Genomic DNA, 19,666 nt, shown 5'->3' on the forward strand with positions numbered 1-19,666 from the left:
TTCTTTCCTCTAGTTTGGAGTATACTAGATCAATCCAGGTGGTGGTTTAACACTGTTGCACCTGGGAATGGGATACTACACTCCCTGTCTTCTGTTGTGAATCATTAAACGTAGATGTGTTTTAGAGTGCGGGAAAGGGAAGAGTTAACAGCACAGGTTTACAGCAGAGAACAGCTAGGCAGATGCTGCCCAGGCTTTCCCTGGCATCTCTGCCAATGCACGTTATTCCTGATCTGGAGTGCTCCCCGCTATTCCAATCCTCGGCTCCCCATATACACAGCTCTGTGAATGTACTTCCTTGCTGACCTGCAGCATCCCTTGCTATCCTAGTGCTTGGCACTCAGATCGGCTTTGCTGATGCACCTTGTGGGAGGGATAGCTCAGTGGTTTGAGCATTGGCCTGCTAAACCTAGGGTTGTGAGTTCAGTTCTTGAGGGGGCCACTTTGGGATCTGGGGCAAAATCAGTACTTGGTCCTGCTAGCAAAGGTAGGGGTCTGGACTTGATGACCTTTCAGGGTCCCTTCCAGTTCTGTGAGATAGGTATATCTTCAGTCCTGACCTGCCCCTCTAACCCTGCTATTCCAACTCTGGGACAGTGTACAACTCTGCCACTGTACCTCACTCCTCACCTGTACCCCAGCTGATCTAGGCCTGGGATTGCCACCTACTCTACCATTGCAAGTGAATGACAACTGGCAGTGCCTTCTGCAAATAACCAACAGTCCCCTACTTGTCTCTAAGGCAATATATGAGCTTTTGTCTGCACAGAACAGCTGCCCTGTTTCCTTGCCCAGTGCCATCCTCACAGCTTTCCTTGCTGTGCTTCTGGATACCTGAGTGTGACAGCTGCCAAATTCCCGTGTTCCGCCTCCCAGGAAACTCTGCCTTGGGAACAGAAAGCTGCTGGCTGGCAAGAGGCTCCCAGATCCCGCAGGTGGGTTCCAGGCAATTAAAGGGCTGTACGCCACAGTGGGACATAATAGTAATAATGGTAATTAACAGTTAGCGTGCACAGTGGTTTTCAGCTTCAAAGCACGAACTGATCATTAGTGAAAACTTTCAGATGCCTTGGTGAGCGGGGGCTGGGTGAGTGTGCCTGCAGTCAACTAGCAGCCTGTGTATCCCATCTGCTGCAGTGGTGGGGGTGTGCTCTCTCTGGGGCTGTTCCTTGCACTTTGCCCTTGCGATCACTTTTTAGCCCATGGATAGAGTGATTCGATCCGTCCTTGTCTCCTGTCAATGCCCTTCCCATCCTTCCCCAGCTAGCGCTAGCGTTCTGCTACATTTTTCTTAATTAGGGGCTGTGCCTCTCAGCCCTAATGTTGTTGTGAGAAGCTGATGATTGGAGAGACCTTGCTCTGCAGGCTAAATGGGAGATTGATTTTCATCCTGCAATTTGTCTTCCTAGATGTACTCTCACCTAACACATTTCCTCTTGCATTTGTCTGTCTGGGCTCGATGGTAATGCAAAGGGAAGGATTCCCCAAATCAGAGGTATTCTTGGGCATAACTGATCACATTCTGGGCCATAAGCTGTTCTCACTTACACTGATGTAAAACAGTTGTGTCCATGAAGTTGCTCTGGGATTCACCCTGAGTAAATTAGAACAGAGTTTAGCACTCAGAGTCTGCATGTCTTGCTTCTGCTGAGCATAATCTGTTGGATAACATTTTCATTCCATCCCACTCTCCAGCTTCTCTGCTTGAACTATTCTGCCCTTAAAGCTTGTTTTGGAGCAGCAGCATCAGAGATGAATCAGGTTGGGTCTGATCATGTGGGGTGAGAAACGCCTACAACTTCCACAGGCTGTTTGTCTGTTTAAAAAGGGGTGTGATACTGTAAGAGAGTTAAAAGCTGCTGTAGGTATTGAGAGTGGAAGCTTTGGGGGGCAAAGAATATCTCTTCCTATATGTTTGTACAGCACCTAGCACAATGGGGCTCTGATCTCAGTTGGGCTCGGCTGTAATATAAATAATATGAACTCCCTAAAATCCATTTAAAAGTCAATGGGAATTTTTCCAATTAATTGCACTGGCAATGAATCAGGCGCTAAGGGCCAACGCCTGGTCCCACTGAACTCAGTGAGAGTTTTGCTATTGACTTTAATGGGATTAGATTTGTCCTTCTAACCTCCTTGTCATTTTCTGCATCCCAACAGTGGAATGGGAGATAGGGAAGTCGCAGTGTATGTGTTAGAATCAGAGCCTTAATCCTGCAGCCAAGTTATAATCCTTGGTTTACCACTTTGCATTCTCGTACCATGGAAATGGTGCCACAGATTTAATCATTCTGTCTATACATGGAAAAGCCTCCAAAGGTTTGGGTGCTTATGAGGATGTGAACCAATTTGGTCTGGCAATCACACCACGGTCAAGCTGTCTTGCAAGAGTCCCAGAACTGCCCGGTTTTGGCTGGGTCAAAGATGCCATGAGATGAACTTTTCTTGTGCCCTGGTATTTTGGGCACTGCCCTGGTTATCCCAGAATGCCCCAATACTGAGGTATTACAATTATACTGCCCTTATACTGACACTATAGGATCATTCAGGACTTACCGTTTGGTGCTATTCTGATATTTGATAAATGCAAAGCATGATCTGGTGGTTAAAGCACAGGATTGGGAGCGAGGGCTCTTGGCTCCAGCTCTGACACTGCCTCTCTGTGTGGCCCTGGACAAGTTACTTCACTGGGTGGTTCCCGTCAATTAAAAAAAAGAAAGAAAAAAGAAAGAAACAATAACGACCTGCCTCCCAGGCCTGGATTATTTGGTTGGTTGGTTGTAAAGTGTTTTGAGATCCTCGTGCGGAAGGCACGGTAACATTGCAAAGCTCAATTACGAATGAAATCCTCCTGCTTGCACATAAAAGCTGTCCAGAGGATTTGGGTTCATAGATTCCAAAGCCAGAAGGAACACTGTGATCATCTAGTCTGCTATCCTGTATAACACAAGCCATAGAACTTCCCCAAAATAATTCCAGGAACAGAGCTTTTAGGAAAACATCCAACCTCAATTTAAGAATGGCCAGTGATGGAGAATCCTGACCTTCGGTAAATTGTTCCTGGGCTAATTATCCTCACTGTCAAAAATGTGTGCCTTATATCTAGTCTGAATTTGTCTAGCTTCAACTTCCAGCCATTGGATTGTGTTGCGGATTAAGTCATCCCTGAACTTTCTCTTTGTTAAGCTAAATAGCACAATTCCCTTTCATTCCTAGATGCCTTTGAAACCCCCTGCCAAATATCTTTGTTAAAGTAGCAAGGAAGATTCTGGGTGACAAATGGATTCATGGTTTAGAATGATCCCCCTTAGTATGCCCCAAGATGAAAGCCACTCTGTAAAGATGAATGGGGGGTTATGGCCTAAAAGTCTTCTAATGAGCACCTGATGACTATTATTCATCAGTTTATTCCTTGTGCATCCCCAGTGTTTGATGCTCTTGCCCCAAGAAGCTTACAGTCATGGGGGAGAGATAGCTCAGTGGTTTGAGCATTAGCCTACTAAACTCAGGGTTGTGAGTTCACCCCTTGAGGGGGCCATTTAGGGATCTGGGGCAAAAATCTGTCTGGGGATTGGTCCTGCTCAAAGCATGGACTAGATGACCTTCTGAGGACCCTTCCAACCCTGATAGTCTATGATTCTAAGAAGACAACATCAAACACAGTTAAAGCTCCTAACGTACCAGAGGTCTGATCCTAAGAGGGGCTGAGCACCCTGAAACTCCTGTTGATTTAGCATCGCTCAGGATCTGGCTCCAGGCCATCACATAGTAGAGATATTTAATGTCTCAGCAGCCTGTTAGAAGGAATGTTGAGGAAATCCTAATATTTCAACTGTTCAGTAGGGTGGGAAGGCAACCCTGATGGGCTCTGTGGATTAAGAGGAGAGGGTTAGAGCTTGTGGCACCACGACAGGGGGGCATTGTAGGCGTAAGGAAGCAGCATAGATGGAGCTGGGGGTGGGAGAAGAGGACAGAGGGAGTCTGAAGTAGGAAAAGGGGCAGTACGAACAGTCTCCAGACCTGTTAACTAGACTTAGTTCCTCAGCACAAAAATGCAAGTGATGCAACATGGCCCCAAGTTGCATCCCTAGTTGCTGGCTGTAGCTTCTTGAACTAGGTAGGGGTATGTCAAAGAAGGCTTTTATGTTTCTCATCATGTAGCAGAGTTCCTGGTGACTTGAGCTTTTGTCTGAGCATCACCTCTATCTGCAAATTCTTTCCTCACCATTCTCAAGTACAGCATCTGCATGTCACTCGCTATGATTAATTTACAAGGGCTCACAGACCTCATGCTTCAGGGCATAATAAACTGATCAGCAGCCGGGATTTGGAAGAGAATCTGTCTCCATGAGGTGGTATTGCACAGCTGACTGCCTAGGTATGTTTATAGGGGTGAGGGAGGTTTCCATCTTCCTCTGAAGAGTCAAATAAAGGCCACTGCCAGAGGCAGGATAATAGACCAGAAGGACCAGCTATCTTTTTCATAGTACACAGCAATGTAAGAATATTTGTAGCTGCTTCGAGCCCATGTCTCTTACAAGAAACCCATTTGAGGTGGTGTCATCTGATTTCTTCATGCCCTTTGTGATATGAATTTTACTCAAGGCCTTGTACAACTTGGTATATTAAAGTAAATTTCATTATCTTTGATGTCTTTCTGCTTCTTCCATCTTCTCTTTTTTTATGAGCTGTCTCTTTCCATGAGATGTTTTCTTCATCTTCTTTGCCTCCTTTTCTTCCCTTTCCCTGCAGCCAAGTTGATATTTTGCCTGTGTCTCCTATTCAGATACAAGATGTGTACTGCTTGGGACTGGGTCTTAGGCTCACATCTAATTTTACCTTCTCATTGCACTGTTGTAGGAAGATTGGGCTATTAAACCCCTCTCCCTCAATGCTTTCTATGTTCGTGCCTTTGCTGTAAATTGAAAACATGTCTCCGTAAGATACGCCCACTGGAAAAATGGCCCCCTATGATAATAGTGTCCCAAACAATTAATTTCAAACATTGATGCAATCATTGTCGTTTGCTGTTTCTGGAGAATAGCTAAACCTGGTATAAGGAGGTTATTCCCTTGTATTTTCCACTGGTTAGATGCAAATCAAAGCTACTCACTGGAAATAAAGACTTTGAAGGTCTTAATGTCAGAAGGGTCAGTCACCCATAATGCCACCACAACTAGAGCCAGGGCTGCTCAGCACCTCTGAGAATCAGCCCCCTTGTGGTTGATTCTGGAAGGAGTATGGAATATTATAGAAGAGAAGTCAAGGGGGCGGAGATGATAAGAAAAGGAAGGGGAGGGGTCTGAGGGAAGCGAATGGCTGAGAGTGGAAAGCTCAGTTCTGTTAAGAGTTTGAATTAAATATTTCATAGTGAGGAGAAACTCAGGCATTTATGACTGTGCTGGAGATCAAAGACACAGATATTGTAGTGATGGCAAAAATCACTCTTGTGACATCTATTTCCACTGTATCGGTATTTGGTGATAGCAGCAGGGACATGAACTGATAAGTTACTTCCTTTGAGTGTCCCAGTGTGATTCTTCCTTCACAACATCTGCTCTGGCTGATAGATTCTCTTCTGAGACTCCTGGTCTATTTTGCATGCAACAAACCCCTCCTCTCTGGCTATCAGTAGGAGTTGAAACTAAGGCCAAAGTACAACTGTCCACCATGTGAGCTAAACAACTCAGTGCTCATTCAGCAGAGCCCTTAAGCATGTGCTTAAGTCCCAGTAAAGTTGACCAGTCTTGACCATATGATAAAGTTAAGCACATACTTGCTTTTCTGAACCAAGGCCTTAGCTGGGAGTAGTAGCCACTGTGGATCAGCTACAGAGTACATGGACACACTTATCCAGCTTTACACATGGATTAGCCCTTCTCCATCAAAGTGCTCACTTCTGCACCCTACTCTAGACAGCCACAAGCACAACATTTGTTCCTCCCTTCCAGTAGGGGATTTAAAACTCCATGCCAACTTTTAATTTCATTCCCAAAAGTATTTCACCCCAGGCAGTGTTGCACCTTCACCAGCAGCAGATGGCAAACTGAGCAAATGGCAGAGCTGTGATGAAAGGAGATATATTTCTATGGACAGATTCCAATTTATTTATCTTTCCTGTGCAAAATTAAAGGAAATGATGTAGACCTTACTGATGAGAAGATGTAGGCTGCACGATATCTGTCCTCTTCCCTTTTGAACTATTTCTATTTTATGTTACAGTAGCTCCTACTGATATTGATCCCTATTGTATTAGGCACGGTATATACCAACAATAATAGACAGTAGCTACCGCAAAATGCTCATGGCCTAACTAGACAAAGGGTGGGATGGGCAACAGGCACAGAGAAGTGGCATGATTTGCCGAACATCACACAATGAGTCAGTGGTGGTGCCGGGAATAAACCCAGGTCTCCTGCCTCTCCATCCAGTCCCATATCCAGTGATCAGACTGCCTCTGATGTACAAGATAACTGATAGTGCAAGATAATCTTGGGTCTCTCTAAGCCAGTACAGTGCAAGATAAAGCCTTCACCCTTGGTCCTTCAAGGTATCTTTGGCCCTGACCATGAAGAGTGTCTAAATGACTCTCTGAGATATATTTTTCCATCATTTTAAAAGGTATCCTGCTGTTGTAAAAAAAACTATCAGATTTTTTTGTGTCTTTACCTTTGAGCTGGAGCAAACCAGCATTTTAAGAAATCATTGGTATTTTACTAATTGAACTCCAGAGGCACAATAGATGGTAACATATTAAATATGACTCTCTGAGCTCAGCTTTGTTTTCTTCCTCCAAGTTCTGCTAAGAGGACAAATTCAGTAAATGGCCACCAAAGGGCTGAATGAGACGGCAGAGTGGCTATTGGGAACTGATGTGAGATTGAAATTTTTTTTCAGTCTATCTGAAAAATGCTGTCTCCACTGAACATTCATTATGTCCAGTAAATCTTCAGGAAGCAAGGATTTTGTTTAGCATGGAAAACCATTGTGATGAAAGGGACTTGAAACTGAAATAGCCCTTTGCAAAGGGCCAGATTGAGCTAATTATAGTCTCACCAATGGAACCCAAGCAGAGTGTTAACAAAGACCTTGCATTTGCCCAGTGCTATTAAACTTTGCAAAAAGAAGGAAAAACCTGCGAGAAAACAGAGGTGTGCACTGGAGAAATCAGTTGGCTGCCAGAGCCTAATATGCAGAGCAGAATGAGGGGGAAAATATTTTAAAATGCAAACAAGGCCCATTGAGGCTTTACCAGCGCTTCAGAGAGAGAATTTTTAAACTAAATGATTTTCACATTTAATTCAGGGAGAAATTAGTCACCAGGTATTAAGATAAAGCAAGGCTCTCGCCTGTATTAGGATTCCATCCTGTTCAAGCTGTCTTATCTCTGGAATAATTAGAATGCTCGCTGATGTAGAAAATGTGCTATCTGATTCATTAGCCAGATTTCCCTTTGTATGGTAACTGCTCCCCAACTCGTGTTTGGCTTATTGGAAATAGAGAAACAGGGCCAAGGGGATCTCAGGCCTTCATGGATAAAGAGGGGCCAGGGGATCATGGGGATGGAGTGAGCATATTTAATCACTCAGTGTGTGAATTGCAGTTTAGTACAAGGTTCCCAGTCAGTGAATTTGGTGGGGTGTGTCCAGGAGAGTGAAGCCCAGTTCATCACAGCTGTCAAGTCTCTGCTGCGAGTTTCTGTGTGTGTGTATGTGTGAAAGAGAGAGATTCTCCATACTACAGAAAAAAAGTGAAAGCAGCTAAAATCTACCTCTGCCTATGACTGAACTTTGCAAAATAAATAAAAAAGGAAGAAAAGAAGTTCAAGGTGTATTTTGACCCAAGTACCTGTGACACACACCAGCTAATGCGGGTGTTACCCAGGGTTCTTTCAACTCAAAGCTCTTGGTAACTTTACTCTGTGCGAGGAGGTGTCAGGAAATAAATCAGGGGAGACATGGCTGTCCGACGGATAGATGGCTGGCACAAACAGGACAACACAAGAGTGCTTTCACTTAAAGCTAAACTTTACTTAGTCTCAAGCACTTACACACATCTGCAACAAGTTAGTAAAACACCCCTAACCCTTGATAACTACCAAAGCTGAGTGTGGCTTTCGAGTGATACAGCAGCAGCCCGTCTGATGCTGGGGAACAGAAGATGCATCCAGAGGGAGAGGCCAGTCCCGAAACGAGTCCCACCTGTCTCAAGCTTTTCCTCCTTATTTATACATTAGTAATTAAAGAAACCTTGTTAAGTAAGCAGTTTCAAGCAAGAGGTTCCTTCTGATTATTGATTAACCAGGTGTGGATTTTTCCAGATCTTGCAGCCTTGAGACCTCCATAGACATTCCTGGGGCATATCCTACTCTTTGAAAATGCATGTATGAGCAATTTTAACTCAGGTCAAGATGCCCTTTCAGTGGCACCCAAAACCTCCTTCCCTCCTGCCCTGGTCAAGCTGAGACTTGCTTTTAACAGTTTGCTGACTAGGCTGTCTTTAACAATAAGCCATAGTGGTTTCAGGCACTTTACTGGTTTGCCAAAGTCTCCCCATACACGGGAACTGGATGGAATAATGATGGACAAGGAAGATGGCAGATGGAGGTATAGAGAAGGAAGCGGGGAATCAGAGGGCACTCTTGGTATTTTTTCCCCACAGAAGAAATGAAAGAATCATAGAAATGTAGAACTGGAATGGACTTTGTTAGGTCATCTAGTCCACTCCCCTGCAGTGAGGCAGGACTAAGTATTATCTAGATCACCCCTGACAGGTGTTAGTCTACCCTATTCTTAAAAACTAGCAATGATGGAGATTCCACAACCTCCCTAGGTAATTTGTTCCAGTGCTTAACCACCCAGACAGTTAGGAAGTTTTTCCTAATGTCCAACCTCAATTTCTCTTACTGCAATTTAAGCCCATTGCTTCTTGTCCTGTCCTCAGTGGTTAAGGAAAACAATTTATCACCTTCCTCATTGTAACAACTTTTACATACTTAAACATTGTTACCATGTCCTGTCTCAGTCTTTTCTTCTCCAGACTAAGCAAACCCATTTTTTTCAATCTTTCCTGGTAGGTCATGTTTTCTAGATCTTTAATCATTTTTGTTGCTCTCTTCTGGATTTTCTCCAGTTTGTCTGCTTCTTTTGCCAAGTGTGGTGCCCAGAACTGGACACAACACTCCAGTTGAGGCCTAATCAGTGCCGAGGAGAGTGGAAGAATTACTTCTTGTGTCTTTCTTACAACATTCCAGTTATTACATCCACAGTGATGTTTGTTGCTGATTTTTTTATTTATTTATTTTGCAGTAGTGTTACACCACTGACTCATATTTAGTATATGACCCACTATAACTCCCAGATCCCTTTCTTCAGTATTCTTTCTCCTTCTGGCTCCGCGGTGGCTGCCTCTGCCTGATCTCTGTGCCTTTCAGGCTCCATGCCCATGGCCAAACATGGGGACTTGCAGTGCACCACGGTGCGTCTGTAGCTAGAAGTGGATTTCGTCAGAGGGACTGTTATCCCTATATCATGACACTCCCCAAGCTGGCAGGTTTTTGCACAAAGTTAAGATGGAAAATGAAGAAAAAGTTTGTTTTTTGTTGGCAAGACAGAAAATGCAACAGAGGGCCCCCTTTTCCCATCACGAGGTCATTAAAATGCTGATTGGGTGCACAGTCCCACACACCCACGTTTGTTTGTGTGGCACCTCTCCCAGTCTCATGGTCTGTTTTACGTAAGAACTTTAAAGCACATCCACCTTGGCAAAATCAGCTATTGCTAATTTGCTGTCCCAGCAGAGAGATCAAGGACCAAATGGGCTCTGGAGACCCATCTCCTCACTCAGCCACAGGAGGAAGTTTCCTCCAGGTCAGGATGGGTATATCTGCACTGTAATGAGGGCAGCACAGGTAAGTGTGTGCCCGAGCTAGCATTGATTAAGCTAGCTCGCTAAAAATTGCAGAGTAGCTGCAGCGGCACGGGCTAACCTCTTCAGTAGGCAGCAAAGTTCTGTGATGGGATTTTATTCAGACAACTAGCCCATGCTGCCATCCTGGCTGCTGAGTCTACACCATTTTTTATAGTGAGCTGCCTGATCAAAGCTACCTTGGGTATGCTGACATGTGCTGCAATTGCACCTCCCAATTTCAGTGTAGACATACCCGGGAAGGCATAGAGAGGATGATGGTGTGAGGAGGAAGCTTGCCCAGCTACTGACCTCAGTCTCCAGGCCCATCATACCAGCACTGCTCACAAAATTACATTCAATTCTTTCTTTCTCTCTCTCTGTCTCTCACATGGGATTCTGCTAGCAGATAAAGTGATGATGTCACTATGCCCTGTCCTGTGAGGTGACTTCACAGCATCATCACATCCTCATTTTACATATTGATGTCCCACTTTGGGGGGGCAGTCAGTTATTTGTCCTGCAGAAAAGTTGACTTACAAAGGATGAAGCCATTAAACAGCTCGTCACTGGAGGCTTTTCAGTGTGTTTAATTAAAAGTATCCCAGGTCTGGGCTGAAAATTCTGCCTCCTCAACTTCACAAGCAGGACTGTGGCTCAACAATAGACTCTGGAAATCTCTTGAGATGCTGGCTTCTTGTAAGGGGTCTCAAATGACTTTGGGAACCAGCTCCCTTTGTGATAGTTCTTGGTTTGAAGTGACATTTGGTGCTTGGTCAGGATTTTCATGGCATCAGTATTCAATGTGGGCTAACCTTTCTGCTCTGATGTTGCTAAATTCCAATAGGTTACAATGGGCCTGACCCCTTTTCTACATAGGATGTAGAATTTGCCCTTGACTCATGGGTTTGTCCCACATAAGAAAAGAGAAGCATCTCATGCCTCTGGGCAAGCACATGGGAAGAACCTTCATGAAAGCATGTCTTTTCTCCTCTGTTGCAGTGATACCTAAAGTAACAAAGCACTTGCTGGCCAATCCTGTCTTCACCTGCATCATACTTGCTGCCTGCATGGAGATTGCTGTGGTCGCTGGCTTTGCAGCATTCCTGGGGAAGTACCTGGAACAGCAGTTCAACCTCACCACCTCATCAGCCAATCAGCTCTTGGGTAAGTAACCACATTAACCGGCCACCCAGTTCCTCTGCTGTCTCTAATGTGTTGGCCTTCCACGTGAAGATCTTTCACCTGAGGATCTCAGAGCTCTCTGTGAAATGAGTGGGTATACAGAAAGAGAGAGAGAGTGTGTTAGAATCCCCATTTTACAGAGTAGAAAACAGGTCCTGGAGAGGTTGTGTGTGTATATATATATTTAATCCTCTCATTTTGGATGCCTTGGCTTTTAGGAACCCAAAATTAGACACCAAGGGCCTATTTTCAGATGTTCTGAGCTCTCACAACTGCAGTTGAACTCACTGATTATGCGGGGATGCTCAGCACTTCTGAAAATCAAACTCGAGCTGTCTAAACTCTGGCACACCAAAAATGATTTGCCCCAAATTAGAAAATGTGGCCCTCTGTGAATTGACCAAGATGGCATTCAGAGGGCTGAAGAGAGAGAGAGAATTAGGGAGAATTAGGACTGGCTACAAAGCTAATGGTGCCATTGTTCATGACAGTTTCTCAGTTGAAGACTTAAAAAGGGAGGTGGATTGACAAAGTGGGCCTGATCAGGATTCTTGTAACATTTCTAGCAAAATTTCCTCATAGAATATTACAGGCCTGAAAAATAAATCCCAGGAATTGGATTTTAGGAATTATTTGTCTCAATTTAATTTAGTTTTCCTCCAGGAAACTTGGTTCATGAAGGAGGAGTCCTTTTCTTTATTGGGCTTTGAATCCTTCTGAGAAGAGATGTTAAGCATGGTTAGACTGGCATGTGGGCTGGCCCTTTTCATTTCTACCAAATGAAGAGTCATAACCAGCATGTCAATGCCTTCGATAACCCTGATTTCCAAGACTATAGTATTAGTTTCTCAGCTAAATCTATTTTGTTAGCTCTGAATATTTATTTGCCTCCTTTGGGCTCTCCTTTGTATAATGAATCTGTATGGACAGAGCTTGATGGACATTGATTGGTTTATGAAAAAGGTTCCAATAGCAAATTTTGTACTTTTGGGAGCTTTAAACGCCTAATTCGGTGTGGAGGATAAGGAAATTGTAAAGGTTTCCTCTAACTCAGTAAAGGAGTATTGCTTCCATCTCTCCCAGTAAGAAATTCTTTGGGCCATAAACTTTGTCATTTTATATTTGAAGTGGTAGAGGAGATGATCATCTGCAGGGTCATTTTACAGTCACCTCTTCTAGAAGGAGTCGTGCTACTGATTATATCACAGTTCTGATTTTAGCTGGTCTTGTTTCTCAAACTTTTTAGTGGCTTTTAAACTGGACAATTGTCACCAACCCCTGCAAGTGAATTTCTGCCTTCCAGCCACTTTTTCCCAGATGAATTCTGGCAGATTATGCATTACTTCTAATTTTGAAGCTGTAAACTCAAGGCAAATTAAGATGAATACATTAGTTAAATCAGAAAGAAACTCTCATCCAGTGATTTGTTAGTTTTAAAGAACAAGCTTTTGCACTTTAGCGATTCAGCACAAGTCAATGTAACATTTATTAAGATCGTTGAAAAATTACAGGATGACCTAACCACCAACAAGGGTCATGTTTACCTTTAAAAGGTAAAAGCATCTGGTATGATTCAGATTACTCCAGCCAGAAGAAACAGCTTCAGATCACAGCAAGGGCTGCTAGAAATAATGGTTCCCCCGATTCTAGTAAGAAATTTGTTATCCTTAGAAGTGAATATAAAAGAAATGCTGAAAAAGTAGTAGTCTGAACAATTGAAAAATTGTACGACTGAATGAGATAACATCCCCCACCCACCAATGTCTGTCACTAAGTACGGTAATTTTGTCAAGTATCAGTCATGCAACAGGTCAGTGCCGACCTCTGGAAGGGCTTGTACAGGTCTCCATTTCCAAACTATGCAGTTATGTCCTGAAAGACATAATCATCTTTGTCCATGCTGGTCTGGCCACATTGAAGACTGTACTGACCTGTACTGCCACCCGAGAACTAAACGGCTGTCTCCATTCCTGGCTCAGAGGCCTTCTGCCACACCAACTCAGAGATTAGGATACTTGCTACATAGTGAAAATGTGTCAGTTATACAGGCTGTTGTCCTAGGTGCCTGTTCAGCCACAAAAATAAGAAAAATATGTGAAAGGGAAGCTATTTTGGCCTAAATGAAATAATGTCCTCCTCATATTTTTTCTTATTTTCATACATATTTTAAGGGGTGGTGATGTGAAAAGATATCAGTGATTTTAGGGAAGGGCTAAACCAGTCGTTCTTGAACTTGGGCCTCCGTCTGTTCAGGGAAAGCCCCTGGCAGGCCGGGCCAGTTTGTTTACCTGCCGCATCTGCAGGTTCAGCTGATCGCAGCTCCCACTGGCATGGCTCACTGCTCCAGGCCAATGGGGTCTGGAGGAAGCGGCACGGGCTGAGAGACATACTAGCCACCACTTCCAGTCGCCCCTATTGGCCTGGAGCAGCGAACCACGGCCACTGGGAACCGTGATCGGCCAAACCTGTGGACGTAGCAGGCAAACAAACCGGCCTGGGCCGGCAGGGGCTTTCCCTGCACAAGCGGCAGACCAGCTTTGAGAACCACTGCTCTAAATCATGTTCCCTTCCCCAAGGCTCACAGAAGTTGTTTTATCTAGAATCAGTTGTTTCTGTGAGAAATGATATTCTTCATTCTTGCAGCAAGGGCATAAATAGTCCTTAAAGCTCCTCACCTAAAGCAGAGACACCAGTCTGCTGCCTACAATGCTATGCTGGAAACCCGGGAACAAGGGAGCAGAGCTCCTTGTCTGACCAAGTGCTGCCCCTGTAACTGCCTGTAACTGTAGTTTCCCCTCTGTTCTCAGTTTAAGATGGAGAGCCCAGTTCCCCAGCTGAGCTCCCATCTCCCCTGCAATTTGGCCTGTGTTAAATTGGAAACACAGGCAACAAAAGAGCCGCAAGCAGTTGTTCTGCTAGCCCAGCTGTTGAATCCTAGTCACCTTTCTGACAACATTTTCTTTTGGAGCCATCCTGCTGCTGCCCCGGCACTCTCTGTGCTTCTCCTCTTCCGTCCTGTACATGGAAGACATTGATACAAACACAGGCTCTGTATTCATTTGCTCCTGATACTTCTTCCCCACAAAGTCCCAGGGCTTTCTTTGTGACAGTCGTCCTTTCCCCAGCACCCGGTTAAGGCATCTAGGTGTTGATTCCTAATAACCTGCAATCACCATCATCCAAATGGGCCCCTAGCATGGACCTATCAAACACTGACAGCTTACAATGAGTCTGGTTGAATATCAAAGGAATAGCACGCAGGCTGCTGTCCTGATTATTATGCATTTTTCTGCAGAACTAATTGAAAACCTCCATTTTTTTTAAATTTAAATGAAATTGCTGCAGAATTTCCCACCTGCTGCAGAATCCAGAGACCTTCTTGCAGAATGGTCTTGGGTATGACCAGCAGCGATGAGATGAAGGTGAGCAAAAAGAGGCTGAATATTGTGAGAATGTTTCTGAAGCGAGGGTCTGAGATTTTAGAAGCAACTAGTGATTTTGAGTACCAAACTTGAGATTTCATAAAGAGGCCTGATTCTCAGACAGTACTGAACACCCCTCCTCTGAAGATCAAGCCCCTTGAACGCGTCTCATGTTGGGCATCCACAATCACTGGTCACTTTTGGAAATCTTGCACGAGCTCTATTAGACTGTGAATTAGACTCCTTTGGGAAAATCAGTGGAGAAGCCACTGCCTGGACAAAGCACTGCAGAGGACCAGTTCTTTGCTGGCTGGGGCAGCAGGGAGACAGGGAGCGATGACCTATAGCCTTTCCATCATCCCAGGGAGGAAGCAACTCTGCTACAGGTGAGTGCTAACAGCTTCTGGGACCTGAAGTCTCACATGGTCACTCCTAAGGAGAACCCACATGAATGGAGAAGCATCTAGTGGGTGCTCTGAGCCTTTAGCACTTCCTCTGTCACTAGCACACTGATCTAGTCATTGATCTAATAAAATGCTTCAATATGCAATGTGGTTTTTTAGCTCCCACTTTCTCATTGTGCATCTTCCTGATTCTTTTTCCATCTTGCAGGGATGACAGCGATCCCATGTGCATGTCTGGGCATATTCCTGGGCGGTCTCCTGGTGAAGAAGCTCAGCCTGTCTGCTCTAGGAGCCATCAGGATGGCCATGCTCGTTAACCTTGTGTCCACAGCTTGCTATGTCTCTTTCCTATTCCTGGGCTGCGATACGGGGCCTGTAGCTGGGGTTACTGTTCCCTATGGAAACAAGTGAGTACAGAGAGGATTTCAACTGCATCTCCCACCTCCAGCCCTATGATACTGCCCAGAAAGTATAGCACAGCAGTGTTAGCTAAACTAACCTGCTCTTATCAGTGCTGTTTCTCTGTTTTTCTAGGTTTGTATACCACATCCATCACTGGTATTTGAGTGCCTCTAGGGTTAAGTTGTATGAAGTGTTGATGTAGCTCTGTTGGTCTCAGGATGTCGGCGAGACAGAGTGGATGAGGCACAGACACCGAATGTCTCATTTCCCTGGGGGTGCTCCGCCCCAGGCCCTGCCCCCACTCTAGCTCTTCCCCCAAAGTTCCACCCCATCTCTTCCCACCCCCGCTCTGGCCCACCTCTTCCCATCCCTCTGTTCCCTCCCTCAGTGCGCCCCACCGTCGCACCTCCCCAACCCCCCACCCCCCGCGCCTCCTGCCCATCACTGAACAACTGATCGCAGCGGGCAGGAGGCTCTGGGAGGGAGGGGAAGGAGCTGATTGGTGGGGCCAGCCAGCAGGCAGGAGGTGCGGGGGTCAGGGCTGGCTCTACAGTTTTCGCTGCCCCAAGCAGTGCACTGAATTGCCGCCGCAGGCGGCGGGGACAGTCTGTGTGCCCTTAGGGCGGCAGGTGCGTTTCTACAGCAGCGGCAATTCGGCGGCAGCTTCTATGTTTAGCTGAAGCCACCGCGGACAGCTAAACATAGAAGCTGCCGCCAAATTGCCGCCACTGCGGAAACACACTTGCCACCCTAAGGGCACAGGGACTGCCCCAGCCGCCCATGGTGGCAATTCAGCACAGTGCTTGGGGGAAAACAACAGGGACTGCCGCCCCTTGCAGATTGCTGCCCCAAGCACCAGCTTGGAATGCTGGTGCCTAGAGCCTGCCGTGGCGGGGGTGGAGGTGAAAGGAGGAGGAATTGATCAGTGGAGCCACCGGTGCACCCACAGAGTTGGTGCCTAAGGGGTGAGGTAATATCTTTTACTGGACCAACTTCTGTTTATTGATATTACCTCCCCCACCTTGTCTCTCCAGGAGTAAGTAATATCGTTACAGTAAATGCATTCCCGACGCAAGTGGGGAGGACTCCACTGAAGTCAGTGGAGAGACACCCACTTCCACTATGGCTGGATTGGGCCCATTCTATAGAAGTGCCTGGAGGGGAATCAGAACAATAACAAGTTTGAGAGCTGAATTCCACTGAGCTTAACTGAAACTGACCCAAGTGGCTAGAAACACGAGGCCAGATTCTGATCTTATGTAGGCTGGTGTAAATGCAGCGTGAATCCACTGAAATAAGTGGAGCTGCTCCGGCCTGATCTTTGCAAGTGCTAAGCACTCACCTATCCCACTGAAATCTAGGGAAACTCTGGGTGCTTTTACTGAGGTGGCCTAAATGGGGATTTAGGAGTCAAACTCGAGGCAGTTTTGGAAATTTGGGGCCTGTATGATGAGCCAAAGGTGCTTTCCCACTTGCTGCTTGGCTGCAGATGAGACTCATTTTGAGGCAGGTGTTAGGACTCAGGAGACCCTGCAGAGCTGGGTCCTACCACAGATAGAATGATTCTGCATTCTTCTGAAGTTTCTCAACATGGGACAGTGGCTCTTTGAGGATGAAAACATCAGCTCGTCTTCAGCTTGCTGTTATTGTGCTAGATAAATACAGCCTCTCCTGTCCTGGAGGTCTGATCTCAGGGCTGAGACAAAGCCCACAGAACTTCACATTAGATTTTTCCAGCACCGTCCTGAGCCACCCTGGGGAGATAGTGGTAGCCGGAAATAATAAACCTCAATGTATTTCAGTCACAGAAGGAGTGTATGGCCTCGGGTTCCTTCTGCCGGCACCCAAACATCCCACCCACCCTTCTCTCCCTAGGTTTGCAGTGATTGGCTAAGCCCCCTTTGTGTGACGCTTCTCAGAAAAGCCAGCTGGCATTATTGCATTGTGCATCCATTTCTGATTCTGCTTCTTTTGCAGCTCAGCTCCAACCTTGCCCTTGGACCCATATTCCCCCTGCAATAACAACTGTGAATGCCAAACCGATTCCTTCACTCCAGTTTGTGGGGCAGATGGGATCACCTACTTGTCTGCCTGCTTCGCGGGCTGCAGGAGCACGGTAATTGTCGTGATTTACTCAACATCTCCTATCCGTGTGTGGTTGAGAGGTTAGTGTGTATACATAGTAAGAGTCATTCATTTACAGCTGAGAATGGCTGAAGGCCCCAGAGATTGACGACTTCTTCTTCTTATAATTATGTGGATTACCATACTACCTTGGAGTCCCAGCAATGAATCAGGCACCTATTGTGCAAGGTGCTGTACAAACACAGAACAAAAAGACACCCCCGCCCCCAAGGAGTTGCAATCTAGGTGTAAGACAAGAGACAACAGATGGATACAGACAGGGAAGCACAAGGAAATCACATCAGTCAGTGATTGGCAGTGGTCTATGCATACCAACAGCCTGACCGTTGTCAAGTGTTTTTGTAGGTGTCGCATCCCGGGAGAGCTGAGGAGGGCTTTGAAGGAGGATCATGAGTTAGTTTTTGCACCTCCCAAGCATAGGGGGCAGGATGGGAGAAAGCACAAAAGTGCTTGTTTTAAAATGTAACATGTGGGCAATGGAGGCTGGTATCAGGGGCCAATCCGAGGTGAGCAGTGACAGCTCAGTCGTGAATGAGACGTGATAGGTAGGGTGAGGGTTAACTATGAAGGGCCTCGCTGCGTCTTCACACCTAAGGATGGGAGAAACTGAGGACCTCGTTTTATTATGCCATTTTAGCTCTGGCCATGGCCCGAAGGGATCATCTCTAAGTGAGGAGGGAGCTCCCTTCCTCCCACTACACCATCCATTGGATGCTGTGCTCTTGGGTGCACATGTGAAGCTTGTCTCCTCTTAGCCCAGCCATAGCTGAGGCTCTGTGGGAAGCCACATCATGGACAGAATCACTTAAAGGGAGACCATAGGCAGAGCTGAAACTCTTAAGGGACAGTCTGCACTTGCCACTTTTGCCATCTGGCTTCTGCTATGTGATGAAAATCAGCTGACCCACCTCTTCCTACTGCAAATGCAAATCAGTCAGACACCGAAACAGAGAGAGCACAACTCGAAGGCCGACCAACCAGCCTGTGGCAGAGTCTAGTCCCATCATGGGGACTAGTGGGTTCTGTTACCGGCAGGTTAATATAGACATCTTGTTTCTTCTTTCTGCTCACTTCCATTTCTCCTGCCCTTGTTCTTCCCCTCCCTCCTGCTGTCCCCTTTGTGCTGCCCTCCCCATTTCCTCTTCGCTCTCCTTCCCTCCATTTCTTCTATTTCCTCTCCTCTTTCACCCACTTCCTGTCCTATTCTCTCTGATTCAACACCAACAGCAGGGGGCCAAATGAAGAACGTGGCCTCCAGCAACTCCCTGAAATTAATAGCCATGGATATTCTGTATCCCAGACTTAAAATCTATTGGTTTATTTCATTTAAAAAATGCAAACTCTCTCTATGTGAAGGAGACCTGCTATTTGGGGTCTCAGAATCTCCTACGATAACTGTTAACATAAGGAATCTCTTACGATATCTTGAGTCGATCTTTCATTATTTTTTTTTAATTCTTAAAGTTTTAGTGTGTTAAGAGTGATGCTGCAAAAGAGTCAGTGCAGGAGTGAAAGGGAATCCGTGGCTAGTCGCATCCGTAGAGAGCTACAGCCTAGATCACAAAGAGCCTTGGCCAAAAATCCATTTGAGGAACTCCGAGTGCCTCACTTTTCTGTGCACAGGGGGCCTTATTAAATGAGAGTGGCTGTTCATGGCTGCTGAAACAGCAGAGCTCATTGTATCCAATTAGCCCTGATCTGCTTTGCCCTTCTTTATTCCGAGACTGTACTGCATTCCCATTCCCCTGGCTTGCCCACCCCCCTACTGATATTCTCAAAGCTCGGCCTCTCCTTTCCATTCTGTCACGTGTGGTCAGTTTGGATTAGTCTGAAAACACTCTGGCAGGAAGTGTAAATCCCCACTTCTCCATTGTGCCATACGCACAGATAGAGAGTCCAGAGACGTACCTGCTGTGCTGCCGTCGGATGTGCGGGAGGAGCAGGCCAGTGCTTTAGGAAAAGAGAGAGAGGAGCTATCAAACCCAGATGGTGAGGTGCGTAGTAGAGCCTTGGTTCCTTCCCTGAAGGGCCTAATGGACCTGGAGATGCCAGGAAGCTGAGACAAAAGCTCCCGACTAACAAGTGAAGAATCACTGTAGCTGCTGAACAGAAATCTTGTCTCCATTAGCTCCCTTGCTCTGTAGAGCGGTGGCATTGGCACTTTGACTTCACGGCCATCTTTAGAGAGTCAGAGAGCGTCAG

The 19,666-nt window shown here is 45.9% G+C and overlaps 2 protein-coding genes across 3 annotated transcripts in view; both read left to right on the forward strand.

The window, feature by feature from the left end:
• SV2B (synaptic vesicle glycoprotein 2B) overlaps positions 1–19,666 on the forward strand; it is a 769,788-nt gene that overhangs the window by 486,652 nt on the left and 263,470 nt on the right. The window lies entirely within an intron of this gene.
• The window catches only part of SLCO3A1 (solute carrier organic anion transporter family member 3A1), a 214,690-nt gene that overhangs the window by 172,009 nt on the left and 23,015 nt on the right, over positions 1–19,666 (forward strand). For both annotated transcript variants that reach the window (XM_032783005.2, XM_032783006.2), the window contains 3 exons: positions 10,909–11,073; positions 15,126–15,324; positions 17,297–17,435. In XM_032783005.2, the coding sequence (XP_032638896.1) occupies positions 10,909–11,073; positions 15,126–15,324; positions 17,297–17,435 (503 nt within the window). The remainder of the gene's footprint in view (positions 1–10,908; positions 11,074–15,125; positions 15,325–17,296; positions 17,436–19,666) is intronic.

This window comes from Chelonoidis abingdonii, chromosome 9 (genome assembly GCF_003597395.2).
Source record: "Chelonoidis abingdonii isolate Lonesome George chromosome 9, CheloAbing_2.0, whole genome shotgun sequence".
NCBI classification, from domain to species: domain Eukaryota; kingdom Metazoa; phylum Chordata; order Testudines; family Testudinidae; genus Chelonoidis; species Chelonoidis abingdonii.